At 64.0% G+C, this 13,405-nt stretch overlaps 5 protein-coding genes across 5 annotated transcripts; 4 read left to right on the top strand and 1 right to left on the bottom strand.

The window, feature by feature from the left end:
• Positions 1-2,048: 2,048 nt before the first annotated feature.
• Positions 2,049-2,210, bottom strand: MNEG_4608 (hypothetical protein; the record flags this gene model as incomplete). The annotated part of the gene is made up of 1 exon (XM_014046912.1): positions 2,049-2,210. A coding segment is annotated over one exon (162 nt), but the record flags the coding sequence as incomplete, so codon positions are not given.
• Positions 2,211-2,523: 313 nt separating this feature from the next.
• Positions 2,524-5,145, top strand: MNEG_4609 (hypothetical protein; the record flags this gene model as incomplete). Its single annotated transcript, XM_014046913.1, has 8 exons — positions 2,524-2,628; positions 2,827-2,922; positions 3,238-3,312; positions 3,486-3,548; positions 3,932-4,000; positions 4,286-4,458; positions 4,732-4,813; positions 5,071-5,145. 8 exons carry the CDS (start codon positions 2,524-2,526, stop codon positions 5,143-5,145), a joined length of 738 nt encoding a protein of 245 aa, XP_013902367.1.
• Positions 5,146-5,772: 627 nt separating this feature from the next.
• On the top strand, positions 5,773-7,719 carry MNEG_4610 (hypothetical protein; the record flags this gene model as incomplete). The annotated part of the gene is made up of 4 exons (XM_014046914.1): positions 5,773-5,860; positions 5,986-6,139; positions 6,683-6,954; positions 7,157-7,719. The coding sequence occupies 4 exons, from the start codon at positions 5,773-5,775 to the stop codon at positions 7,717-7,719; spliced, it is 1,077 nt and encodes a 358-aa protein (XP_013902368.1).
• Positions 7,720-8,490: 771 nt separating this feature from the next.
• On the top strand, positions 8,491-11,969 carry MNEG_4611 (cathepsin A; the record flags this gene model as incomplete). Its single annotated transcript, XM_014046915.1, has 7 exons — positions 8,491-8,654; positions 8,889-9,070; positions 9,382-9,524; positions 9,734-9,842; positions 10,139-10,554; positions 10,801-11,315; positions 11,612-11,969. The coding sequence occupies 7 exons, from the start codon at positions 8,491-8,493 to the stop codon at positions 11,967-11,969; spliced, it is 1,887 nt and encodes a 628-aa protein (XP_013902369.1).
• A 690-nt stretch (positions 11,970-12,659) lies between these two features.
• Positions 12,660-13,068, top strand: MNEG_4612 (hypothetical protein; the record flags this gene model as incomplete). Its single annotated transcript, XM_014046916.1, has 1 exon — positions 12,660-13,068. A coding segment is annotated over one exon (409 nt), but the record flags the coding sequence as incomplete, so codon positions are not given.
• Positions 13,069-13,405: the final 337 nt, after the last annotated feature.

A 13,405-nucleotide genomic window follows, 5' to 3' on the forward strand; every position in this document is an offset into this window, starting at 1 on the left:
GTACAGCCCAAGCCCCAGCCGCTCCCCCTCGCCGCCGTACCGGTCCGGCCGCACTGCCATGCCGCACGCGGCCGCGCGGCCGAGCGCCAGCCATGCTCTGCGCGCGGACGCCTGCGGGACCGTCTCGTCGAGTCGGACCTCCTCGCGCGGCTGCGCACCCAGCGAAACGTGCCCCTCAATGGCAGCCATGAGACAGGCGAGTACCGCCCTCCAAAGCAGCGCCTCCCTCTCCAGATCCAGATCACGGCCCCCCACTGCGGCGACGCGGCGGACGTCTCCAGGCGCGAGGGCGGCGGAAGCTGCCGCGCAGCCGCCGTCCCCGGCTGGCAAGCTGGCCAGCAGGTCTGCGTGCTCGAGCGCCGCCGCTGGCGGCATGAGTCCTGGCAGCATCCTCTGCTGACTGGTTGGACCTCCCAGGTGTGTGCAAATCCCTTGCGCCCCTGCCCCGGCGCGCGCCCTCAGCAGCTCCTCCGCGGCCATCAGGCGTGCTGCTAGCCACGCCTCTGGCGGCAGCAGCAGCGCCCACGGCCGCCCGCACTCGCCGAGGGTCGCCGCGGCGTGCAGCCAGGAGTCAGACGCCCTGCACGCCGCAGAACAGTACGCGGCCGCCGCGCAGCCGCCGCACGGCAGCGGGGCCGCGCCCAGCGGCCCGAGGCAGCGCCAGCAGGCGCGGCGGCGAGCGGACTTGGCGGGCGCGACTGCCAAAGGTGCCTCGGTGAAGAGGTCTGTGCCTGCGGGGATGCGGCGTGCGGCCACCAGGCGCCGCCCCGAGGCAGGAGAGAACTGCACACGCACCAGCGGTGACAACTCAGTTGCTGCTGCTTCTCTTGCTGCTGGTGTTGCCGCTGCTGCTTGAGGTGGGCGTTGTTTTGAGGGGCCAAGGGCGAGGTGTGCCTGCAGCAGCAAGCGGTCTAGGGCCGCAAGGCTGGGGCCTGAGGGCGGCTCGTTCTGCTCCTCCTGCTGCTGCTGCTGCTCCCGCTGCTGGACCGCCTCCTCGCGTTGCTGGTGCTGCTGCTGCTGCTGCTGCTGCTGCCGCTGCTGCGGCTCGTAGGCGTTATCCTGCCCCTCGTCTGGCTGCTGTTCCACCTCGTACACTCGGCCCTGCTGCTGCTGCTGCTGCTGCTGCTGCTGCTGCTGCTGCTGCTGCTGCTGCTGTATATCGTGAGCAAGGGCCTCCACTTCTGCCGCGGCCCGCTCGTCCCCTGCGCCCAGCCGCCGCAGCGCCGCGGCGCAGTCCTCCTTTGCAGCCTCAAGCTCTCCTAGGACCTGCCGCGCAGCTGCTCGCCGGAACAGCGCCTGAGAAATGGGGAAAACATCGGGCGCGTGTCTGCTGCGCATCCTTTACGGTGTGTGTGTGTGTGTGTGTGTGTGTGTGTGTGTGTGTGTGTGTTTGTGTGTGTGTGTGAGCACGATGACCTGCGTCGCCGCACACAGCAGCCAATGGACCACTCTGAGACCCAAAGGGGGGTCATGGTGCAGTCTTGGCCCGCAGACCCACCTTCAGGGACAGGCTATGTGTGGTCGGCAGGGTGTTGAGCACCTCAGTCGCATCCACCTCTGCCCCAGCTGCCGCAGCTCGCCAGTTGACCCTGGGCCCTGCCGAGCGGCCGCCGTCGGTCGCTGTGGCGCCACTGGCTTGCTGCTCCTGCTGCGACCGCTGCTGCTGTTGCCGCGCTACACACAGCAGCGCTTGCGCCCGATTGCAGTGCAGCGCCGCTGCGCGCTCTGCGTCACCCCCTGGTTGCAGGCGCAGCGCAGCTGAATACGCGTCAATCGCCGCCTCCAGGGCGCCGCCCCTGAATAGGCCGTTCGCCTCCTCTTTCAGACTCAGCGCGGCCCCTGAATCCTTGGCACAGCCCTGAGTTTAGCATGGTAGCGCGTGCGCGGGGCGGCATTCAACATGGCGCCGGGACTGGTCGGGTGAGTTGAAGCGGGGGCACCCAGCGTCGCATTGACAGCTGTTGGTGCTCGCCTCCTGCCATGGACAGGCTGCATATACTGCATGTAATCAGGCAGGCTGGCACTTGCATTATGACGCACGCACATACCTCAACATCGCCTGCGGTCGCCTGGCGGATGGCGCGCCAGAACGCCGGCGAGCGGCGCAGCAGCTGCCGGGCGCGATCAAGGACGGCTTGGGCGTCGAGGCGCTCGAGGCCATCAGCAAAGGTCTTGTCAGCAGCAAGATATGCCTGCAGTTCCTGCAGCATGGCTACCTGGCAGCAGCCGCTTGGCGCCGTGAAAGCGCAGGCGCGTCGCAAGCATGAGAGCACACCCACCGGGCGTCACTGCAGCTGGCACAGGCACAGAAGGCTGCTGTTGCCGGCCAATTGAAATTAAGCAATTACTGAATTAAATCACATGTTATTCAATCGCTTTTGCAACCGCTTGGGTTTCCGCTGATCTCGCGTCGCGTCGAGTTCCAGCCTTTGCATGGCCGCGCTGCTGTGCAAGCAGGTGCACAACAGGTGCACCTTGCTCGCGGGTCGTCGTCTGGCCAGGGCGCATCAGCAAGTGGTTGCAATGGCGGCGAGCAGCGTGGCTGGACAGCGCAGTGTGGCGGACGCGCTTCAGGATGTTGCGCAGCGGGTGGAGGCCGCCGGCAGCAAGGCGGGGCGCGCCAAGCCGGTGAGACGCACTTAATGATCTTGCATTGGCCGGTGCCGCGGGCTCATGCGGCCCATACGCATAGATGCGCCACACCTTCCGGACGCAGCCGTTGCGATGGTGGGGGACTGATCGTGCATCCCCCCGAGCCCATGTAGCCGCCTCTGACCCTATCTGCCAATGCTGCATCGTCCCATGCACACGTGCATTATCGCGCAGCCGCGGCTGGTCGCCGTGAGCAAGACCAAGCCTGCAGAGGCGGTGCGCGAGGCGTACGATGCAGGGCACCGCACATTCGGGGAGAATTACGTGCAGGTGGGGGCGGTGGGCGGTGTGGGAGTACTTGGGCAGTGGCTCAACTATCATGCATCCCTCGGGGCTTGCAGTTTGCTTGTGGGTTCTTCAAGCTTTTGCAAAGCAAGCAGTGGACGGCAGTTGGACGGCAGTTTTCTCGTGTGTCTGGTGCGCCTCCACGCTTGCTGACAACGCCAGCTGCCCCAATGCCCCGTTTTTGGTCTGGCGGGCCATACCGCGCGCACTATGGCACATGAATTTGCCATTGGCTCTGCCAGTTGCTGCCACAGTCGCCCGCCCACACGTCCCGGCCCTCTCGACCCCATTTGCTGAAAGGAACTTTTGGACAAGGCGCCGCTGCTGCCATCTGACATCCAGTGGCACTTCATTGGACACCTGCAGTCAAACAAGGTCAGCTGCTCCCTGGTCCCGCTGGAATACATGGGTGATTCTCCACTGACCGCAGCCGCTGGACAAAGGATGCAGCGGGTTGGGCACAGCGGCGCGCTTCCCGCATTCACATTCAATTTCTGGTTGTCCCCCCTGAGTTCTGAGCAGCAGCCGCCTTGCCACAAACCCCGCAGGTCAAGGCTCTGGTGGAGGGGGTGCCAAATCTCAGCATGATTGAGACAGTCGACAGCGCAAAGGTGAGAGTGATGGCCACGTGGTCTCTGCAGTGGCAAGAACAGCGTGGGGGAGGGCAGAGAAGCAAGTCATGCTCACAAGCCGCGTCGCAGCTGTGGCGTTTGCGCAGCAGGGCGTCGGGTATGGTTTAGCAGGTGGTGAATTGGTTCCAGCTGTTCATTTGGGTGTCACCCTGGGGCTTGCGCGACAAAGGAAAAGGGGCTCAAGGGATTGGGGCAATAGGAAGAAGTGTGATTCAGCTGGGTTGAGGACTGGCAGACCTGCCTGCCGTGTGCCGACAAAACGCTTGCTGAATGCATGTTTCTCACAGTGCACGTTTCTCTTGAGCAAGGGTGCCGCCAATTAGCGAGTGCCGCGTCCCGCCCCGCGACCTCCCTCCTCGCAGCTGGCGGACAGGATTGACAGATGCGTGGCCGGCGCCGGCCGCAAGGAACCCCTGGCTGTGGCTGTGCAGGTGTGCTGCAACTCGCGCCCCGCGCCTTGCACTCCTGAAAAAGGCTTCACCACGAGCGCACGTCATGCCCCTGCGCTGCTCGTGTCGTGTTGCAGAAGCGCTGAGCAACTGGTAGGGCCGTTCAATGACCGCCACAGGCTGTTCTCCAGCCACCATGCAGCGCTGGGAGCCGCAGCATCCTTTGTCACACCACAGCGTCTCGGCCGCCGCACATGCGGCATCTGTCGGCGTTTAACGTTGTGGATACAGATCACTCACCTCCTTTCTACCGCCCATTTCTTCCAGGTCAACACCAGCGGGGAGGAGTCAAAGTATGGCGTAGAACCTGCCGATGTCGTCGCGCTGGCCACGCACGTGGCCAAGGCGTGCCCGCACCTGCGGCTGGCGGGGCTGATGACGATCGGCATGCCTGATTACTCGTCGCGGCCCGAGAACTTCGAATGCCTGGCAAAGTGCAGGTGGGTGGGGCGGCGCCGCTGTCGATGACAGGGGCTGTTGCATATGCCCCAGAGTGAGCACGCGGCTGGGTGATTTGCACATGTGCAGGGAGCAACAGCGAGCGAGCACCTTGACGTGGGCGGGCCTGCGCTGGTGCACGTGTTGGGTATGCGGCCAGTCGCAGGCCGCGTAGGAGCCACCCCTGTGCAAATCTCGCACACCGCTGAGCGTCCTCCCGCACCAGTATCGCCGCCCGCCCGCCTCCCTCCCCTCACCGCACGGCCGGCCGGCAGGGACGAGGTGGCCGCGGCTCTGGGCATGAGCCCTGATGATCTGGAGCTGAGCATGGGGATGTCTGGGGACTTTGAGGCCGCGGTGAGAATGGGCGATGGGGGGCCGCTGCCGAGAGCCTGATAACGGCGATCTCAGGGGAATGCTGCAATGCAGGCATCCTCTATGTGGTGGTCCTGAGGGCACCCCGGCGCCTCCTTGAATTCTAAGCAAAACGGCTGTCAGGAAGCTCTCATGTTACTCTGCATTACGGCCCTGGCGGGCGCAGCTCAAACGCAGCGCCTGCTCCTGACTCCGCGCACCGCGTGCGGCCCGCTTCACGCCTTGTGACGTCCGCCCAGATCGCCATGGGGTCAACCAACGTGCGCGTGGGCTCAACGATTTTTGGTGCCCGGGACTACAGCGCCAAGAAGTGATGAGCAGGCCCTAGGATTATTGCAGCAGCATCAATGCCATCAGAAGCTCCGCAGCCGTTCCATACATGATTTTTTTTGCAGAGTGTGTCGTGCTGCAGAGGGCACTGGTTGGAGCATTGCTGGCAGTGCGTTGGGGCAGGAGGGAGCCGTCACAAGTGCTGCCAGCGGGCGCAGCGGATTAAGATTGAGCCTGCCGCACCGCCGCGTCATTCACTGCGCTGAAAACATGTGCAGTGGCTGCGGGCGCGTCATTACATTGGACCAATCATGCCAAAGGCTGCCTGCCTGGCGGCCTTGTAAAACGGCCGGCCCCTTGCTGCTGGGGATGCTGACATCCAGTTGTAGTGCCTTGTCAACGTTCAAGGCAACACACTGGAGGCAGGTCAATAGCCTGGGTGTTTCAATACCCGATTGAATGGGCAAATACGGCCGCAGCCTCCCTGAGGACAGCATTGCTGACCCGCCCCCTGCTTCCCGCCATTGCGCCTGACGTGATCTGGCACCGCATGCTCAGAACCGTTGTTGCGCAGTATCACCGGTAAGCTCGCTCTGATACTTTTTCAAGCGTCTTAGATACAGTGTTTGGATCTGTCGGATCTACACGAGTGGTGCTCGCCTGGCGCGGACATGCTGCTACCAACCGGAGATGTGCTGCTCCTCATCCTTGAGCGCGTAGCCGTGGCCGACGTGCTGTCCTTAGGAGCGACCTGCAGAGGTAAGCTCGCAAGGCGCCTCCCATCCGCTCGCCCGCTGTCGGTGCGTCCGCCGCCCGCCACACACCTGGCGTCCGCCATCAGGCGCAGACAGCCTGCATGCGCCTGGTTCCCGTCCCTCCCACAGCTCTGCGAGATGTGACGGGCGACGACCTCTTCTGGCGCGGCCTGGCGGAGCGCAAGTGGGGCGCGCGCGCGCTGGAGCTGCGGCCGCCGGGCGCCGAGGGCGGCGCAAGCTGGAAGGCGTACGCGACAAAGCGTATGAACCTCCGGACCATCAGGTGCGCCCTCTGATTCTATGCAGCTCAACAACAATCAACCTTCTCGCGCCGGCGCTCGCATCCCCTTCAGCCAAGCGCATGCCGCCACTGCATCAGGTTGCCGGGGCCGCTTGCGTCCCCCTCCGCAGGCGATCCCCTCTGGAGCTGGGCCAAGAGAGTTACCCGGACCCCTGGATGCACATGATCTGCTGCGTGCTTTGCAGGCAAGCCGGGAGGCTAGAACTGTGCGAGTTGGGAGACATGCGAAATGGGAAAAGGGTCGCCTGGCCATTGCTGCACGTGGTCAAGGGTCAAGCCGCAGGCTGCGGCCCTGTGACAGACGGCAAAAAGCCACCTGCAATCGGGAGCGCATGGATGCTGCCGGCTCAACCCCTTGAGCACGGGGCGGCCGGCTGCCCAATTCTACTCGTGCCTGCTGGACACCGTGGTTATGACCCGCCCATCCCATTTCGCTCCGAAACTGCGCTTATGCGCCCATATCGATTGCGCATCACCTCCATACGGACCCCGTTCCTCACTGGCAACACCTCCCTCGAAACGCAGCCGCACCTCGGGCTCGGCCATCGTCCGCGACACCATCACCCGCTTCTTCGCCGTCCTACCCAATCCAACCGCCGTCCTGGACGCGCCCGATGACGTCATCATCGACGTCATCAACCCCCTGGGCCTGCAGCCCAACCGCCTGCGCGCCGTCCGCAGCATCTCTGAGGGATTCCTGGGGACAGACTGGGAGGATCCGACGGAGTTCTATGGGTGCGGCAAATTCGTGGCGGACTCCTGGCGCATCTTCTGCCGCGGAGATGTGTCTGGGGCAGGTGAGGGTTCCGCCTTGCGGCAGGGCACGTTTTGGCATGGGCAGGAGGGTGGGCCTGATGTCAGCAGGGCGCTCTGACGAGCGTCTGGCGCTTGAAGGACCTTGATACACCGCAATGCTTGTACACAGGCTGTGAACGGCACATTGTGCCCCAGCACAGCACCGCATGCATGGAACCCCGCGCCCGCCCGCTTCTCGTGCAGGCGTGGAGGACCGGAATCTCAAGGCTTACGCGGCCTGGGCCAGGCGCGCTGCCGCTGGGCAGGCGGGCGGCGCTGGATCAGCGGGCTCTGAGGAGGAAGCAGACGTGGCTGGGCGGGGCGGCCCCGGCGGGAAGGATGAACGCCATGCTGTCAAGGACACCGAGCGGGCGCGGCGAAAGGCGCGCAGGGAGGAGGTTGCGGCCATGGCAGGGACCGCGGGCGCGGTCCGCACCCGGGCAAAGCGGGGTGCGGACGCAGAAGCGGGAGCGGCGGCCGCAGCACAGGCGCCGCTGAAGCAGCAGCGCAGGGCGGCGGTGGCGGCGCCGTCAGCTCCTGCGCCGGCGGCGCCGGCCCGCAAGCTGCGCAGCAGCGGCGGCGAGGGGGCGGATGTTGGGAGGGGCGGCGATCAGCAAGATCCGCGGCGGCGCGGCGCTGGGGCGGCGCCGGCCAAGGGCACGGGCCGGAAGTCTTTCGGCGTAGGCGGGCGGGTTGAAGCCAAGGGCGTCAAGCGCGGCGGCCGCAACGCGGCGAGCGGGGCAGCAGCGGTGGTAGCCGCGAGGTAGTCGCGTCGACATTGCGCTGGCACTCTGCTTACTGTGCATTAAATGACTGTTGCATGCAAATCTGAGGTTGGCCCACATTGCGGTCTTGTGGAGGGGTTGTACAGGGAGGGGAAAAAACTTTGCAGCGCCGAGGGAGTCCGGAATGTCGTCCTTTCGCGGCAGAGTGCCGCGGTCCTTTTGGTGACGGCATTGAGAAACTGCGAGATCGTGCCGCCATTTCGAGTGATTGATGCAACGTTGCCATTTACAGAGAGTTGGCAGTAATTCAGCATTGGACAATTTTTGCCAGTACAATGTTGTAGAAGAGTTGTACAACGGGGACCAGACTGAGTGCTCGTGACGCTGGCATTTGCCCCGCTCCGCTGGTCAACACAGCTTTGACCGCACAGGCAGGAGCAACATGGCGTCGAACAAGTGAAATCATATACACTGTGTACACAAGACTAGCATAACAGCGGTCTTGCAGTCCGCTCGAATGAAAAAGTGTGTGTGGTTCCCTTCAAGGCTGATTCACCAGGGGCGTCTGACAAGAAACGACGAAGCCTGCAGGCCGGGCTGCAACTAGTTATGTGCTACCCCATTGCTTAGATGTGGTCCCAATGTTGCATCTAGGAGGTCGATCGCTGTTGCTAAGAGTCGCAGTTTGGCTTTGTTGGAATCTTTGCTGCCGGCGGCTGCAGATGAGCAACAAATACAATGTTGATGGATTGACCATTGCATTGGGACTCTTGTTTTCATTCATAGCGCTGCCTTCCTGGCACCGTCGACACGATGATCACATGGGTCGTCCTGCTGCTCGTGGCTTCCACGGCCGCCCTCGATCCAACGAGCCGCAAGACTGTAGATATTGGACTACATGATCCGGTCGACGGTGCATTTGAGGTGCCTCGCCTACCTGGCTATGATGGCGAGCTGCCGTCGCGCCACCGTGCCGGGTGAGCACGCACGAGCTGGCGCCGCACAGAGGACAGCAGCGCGTCGATGGCTCGGCAATGTGACGGCCTACAGACCCACACGATCAATTCGTTGCTCGGCGCCGCATGCAGAGCAATGCACATTGTTTGGGCTGGGTGCATCCGGTCCGAGCGAGCGAGTCGGCAGGACGCTGCCGTCTACGGGCCGCACGCGCTGTGTCTCACATTCCATTCAAACACCGGCCACCGCCGCAGCTACGTGACCGTCGCGCCGGACGTTGGGCGGCGCCTTTATTACTACCTGGTCGGATCTGAGTCACCGACCGCGGACGACGACCCCTTGGTGATCTGGCTGACCGGCGGCCCAGGCTGCAGCAGCCTCGACGCTTTTACCTATGAGAACGGGCCCTTTATCTTCGAGCTTTCCACAAGTGCGGGTGCGGGCCAAGGTGGAGGTGCAGAAGGGTGGACGGGCAGGGGCTGCTTGACAAGACAGGGAGCAGTCTGGGTCGGCGGCCGTGCGGCGAGTTGCATGCCGGCCTTGCGGCAGGCAACCCCTGGCCCGCCAGCCAAGAGCTGGCACAGGGACAGCCAAGGACAGGATTTTCCAATGCTGCTCGCCACACCTCCCGAGATATCGTGCAGGCGAACAGGCAGCCGCTCAAAGATGGCGAATGCCAGCGGCCCCCCCACTCGGATAGCTGATGCGTTACGAGGCCGCCCCCACGGCCCCCCGGCTGCCATGCAGGCCCCGCCCACCACGGCCGCGCGCCCTCTGCCGCGGACGTGTCGCTGCGGCGCAACCCCTACTCGTGGTCGCGCGAGGCTCATGTGCTATATGTTGACTCACCGGCCGGCACTGGCATGTCCTACTCCCTCGAGGCACCAGAGGTGGGCTTGTTATCATATCGCTGCGTTAGCAGGTTTATACCACTCGATGAGGGGCACGTGGAGGGGTAATTTTGGATTATGCAATCACCACTAGCAGTAACCGCGTTCTCTCGGACGTGTCACGCGCAGCAGATTGAGCCGCAAGCCCCCAACCCTGCCACGTGACACACTCACACACACACGCACACTCTCACTAATCAACACACCAGGATGGTTACTACACCGACGACCACCAGACTGTGGACGACCTGCTGGCCCTGGTGCTGGGGGTCCTGAGCGACGTGCCCGACATGAGGGGGCGAGACGTTTACATAGCGGGTGCGTGCGTGTGCAGCGTGCGACGAGGGGCAACCCCCGCTGCTGATGGGGAGGGCTGTGGGGTGCACTGGTCTGATAACAAGGGCCAAGGGCCCTGTGGGTCGGCTTGGTCCCTCGCTGTGGGGCCTTGATGTTGAATGCTCGCTGTGGGGCCTGGAATTTGAAAAGTCACGAGCACGCATGTGATGAGCCGTTTGTTGCTGTGAGCCCTGTATTGACCTTGTAATACCGAGTTGAAGCCTGGACTCACCTTCAATTTGACTGCACGCCTATGTCACGATGTTTCATCTGCCCAGGGGAGTCCTACGGCGGCGTTTATGTGCCGCTGCTGGCTGAGCGCATTCTGCGGCACAACAAGGACCTGGCGGCGCAGCAGGAGGGTCAGCGCAAGGACAAGGCAACCCTGCCCAACCAGCAGCCGCACCAGCAGCAGCAGCAGCAGCCGCAACACCAGCAGCAGCAGCAGCAGCAGCAGCATGATCAGTCCAGCCGCGGCATCCTGCGGCGGTGGCTCTTGTCCAGCAACAGCCAGGCTCGCAGCTTACAAGCAGGCAGCAGCGGCAGCAGCGGCGGCGGCGGCGGCAGCAGCACAGGCAGCAGCGGGGTCAGGGTGGGGCGTGACTTGGCGCTCGACCACCACCACAGGGTGGACCTGGTGGGCTACATGGTGGGGAACGGTGTGACTGATGACCAAGTGGACGGTGACAGCCTGGTGAGTGCGGCCTGGCGGTCGGCTGGCGGGGGACGCGGCTTGGAGGGCAGGTCGCTGGTGGCTCCTGGGCGCATGTGTGATTTTTGGGGGCGTCCAGTGGCAGACTGGTGCGGAATGCGTTCTGGACTCAGCGGAGCGCGAGGGCTTGTGGGGCGCTTGGGCATTCAAGCAGTAGATCAGGACAGCTGCTCCTGCCTGCACGGACGGGCATCGGCTGAGCGTCAACCCCGCTGACCACGCCTCCAGGTCCCTTACGCCTGGGACGCTGGCCTGCTCGATAAGGACACTCACGATTTCGTGAACCGCGCCTGCAACGGCTCCTACTGGGATGTAAAAAAGGGCACCGCCTGCTGGGACGCCTTGGACGTGGTGGATGCTGCCATCGGCGACATCAACCCCTACGACACCCTCAGCCCCTGCTTCTTCCCGCGTGCCAAGCCCCACGCCGGCACGGCCGCGAGCGAGGCCGTCAGCGTCAGCGGCCCGAGGGCTGCGTGGCCGCGTAGCCCGCGTTTCCCAGCGGGGCAACCAGTGTCCAACTGGTGGACGGTGTCCGGTGCAGAGGGTCAGGGTGCGCTGGGGGTCGAGGTTGCCACAGGCGGCGCGGAGGAGGGGGGGCTGAGCGAGGGTGAGCAGCATGATGCGCGCGGCATGCTGGGGCACACGATCCCGTGTGCGGACAGGCGGGCGGCGCTGGCATACTACAACGATCCCGAAGTGCGGCGCGCCATCCACGCCGCACCCCACCGCGCCGCCGGCAGGTGCGGGTTTGCGGCGTGGAGAGGGTTTGGGTCGCCGATGCACGGCAGCTTGGGGATGGAGGGGGTTTGCCATGTATGGCGACAATTCACGGGGCTGCGCAAGCCGGTCTGCTGCTTGCCTGGCGAGCGTGCAAACCACGCATGCACGCGCGCACGCACGCACGCGCGCGCACACACACACACACACACACACACACACACACACACACACACACACACAAAAACACACAAATATTACATATGCGTGTACAAGTGTCAGTGCCAACCACCCCCACAACCCCAACTCACCCCGCCAGATGGGAGCCCTGCAGCGACGTTCTGCACTACACCCACACAGCACCCAGCATGATCCCAGTCCACAGGCGCCTGATCGCGGCCGGACTGCGCGGGCTGGTTTTCAGCGGACTGCAGGACTACGTCGTACCCTTCACTGGCAGCCGCAAGTGGGTGGCCGGCCTGGGGCTGCCCACGCAGCTGCCCTGGCGCCCTTGGAAGCTCGGCAGGCAGGTGGCAGGCCATGCGGTCAGGTACAGGGCTGAGGGGGAGGGGCCGCTCACGTATGCGACGGTGATTGGGGCGGGACACATGGTGCCGCAGACGCGGCCGCGGTCGGCGCTTGCGCTGCTGCGCGCTTTCCTGAGGCGCGAGGTTTGACGGCACTGTTTGGGGGCTTTTGCACGCGGTGGGCGTGAACCCGCGCTATTTTTGCAAATATTATATCTGGACTCCGTGATGACTCGAGTGAACTTGCAGATGGCAGACTTTGCACAGCCTGCTTGTGCGCCTGTCCCTTTTGATGTCTGTCAATCCAAGTTCTTGGAACGCTATGCTGTCATTGCGCGCGGCTAGCAATGTAACAGATGCCGACATGGGCACAAGTTGATTGAATACAAAGATGTGGCAATGTCAATGCCGATCGGCGACTCGCATGTCAAGGTCAACGCAAGTCAAAGCCAACAACTTGGTGTTAGATCGGTCTCGCGATCATCCACCCAATCGCCACACGCAAATGAATTTCGGAAGGTAAATCATGCGCATCTTGCCCACACAAGGGCCGCAGACCGTTGTACACGCTGCAGATCTGGGTGTGAGCTCTGGACGTGAAAGACTTGAGAGGTTCGGTATCGGTTTGTATATTTTCACATATGATGGTTAAGACATCAGACGTCAGACGTCAGACAATCGTCGTTGCCTCCGAGATCGTCCTGCGTGCCTTCATGCCTCGGGCGTGTTCGTCCGCCGTCGACATGTTGCTGACACGGGCAGTGATCGAGCCAGTGGCGCGCATATGTTGGCAGCCACGACCTCAGAAGCGATGCACCGACCCCAACGGCGCATCTAGTGATGCAGGAGCGCAGCATGGGGTGGCGCCACGTGAGCGCCGCACCCATGCTAGGCCGCGCCAACAGGTGGCTGGCCCTGTCCATGTGCGCTGCACTCATCCTGGCATCCGGGCAGTTGGGCGCGGTCGCTCAAGCACAGCAGGAGCAACAGCCGCAAACAGGCGGCAACGGCCAAGGCGGCAGGCCCGAGTCGCCACTGGCGGCGCCCCAACCGCCGCCGCAGGCGCCCGCGCCCGCCCAACTGCCCGCGGCCGGGCCTGGGGCGCCGCAACCAGGGGCCGGGGGCGAGGCGGTGGCGCCGGCGGCATCTCAGGGCACAGGTCAGCTAGCCAGCGCCCAGGGCCAAGAGCAGCAAGAGGTTCAGGAGGGAGGGCAAGCTGTGCAAGCGCAGGCGGGCCCGTCCGAGCAAGGTGGGGTAGGCGAACAAGGTGCGCCCAAGCGGCCGCCGGTGGGTTTCCTGCGCACATATGGCATAATGCCGAGGCGGGGCGCATGGCAGCAGCAGCTGCGGCGAACCCGGTTGTGTCGTCACACAGTCCCTGCCTGAGGTCAGAGCTCTGAGTTTAGGGGTTAGGGCACGGCGCCGATGCAACTTCCCCCTCCTGCTGTGGTTGTCATGCCCCCACCACGGGGTGACCTTTTGCCACCGCAGGCGTGGGTGACGGGTGCCCCGTTTCTCCGGTGCTCGTTTCGCCCTCTGCCGCCGGCTGGCTGCCCGCGCCGCCGCCGGCAGTGAGGTGCCCCCTC

This window comes from Monoraphidium neglectum (assembly GCF_000611645.1).
Source record: "Monoraphidium neglectum strain SAG 48.87 unplaced genomic scaffold scaffold00650, whole genome shotgun sequence".
In the NCBI taxonomy this organism is placed as follows: domain Eukaryota; kingdom Viridiplantae; phylum Chlorophyta; class Chlorophyceae; order Sphaeropleales; family Selenastraceae; genus Monoraphidium; species Monoraphidium neglectum.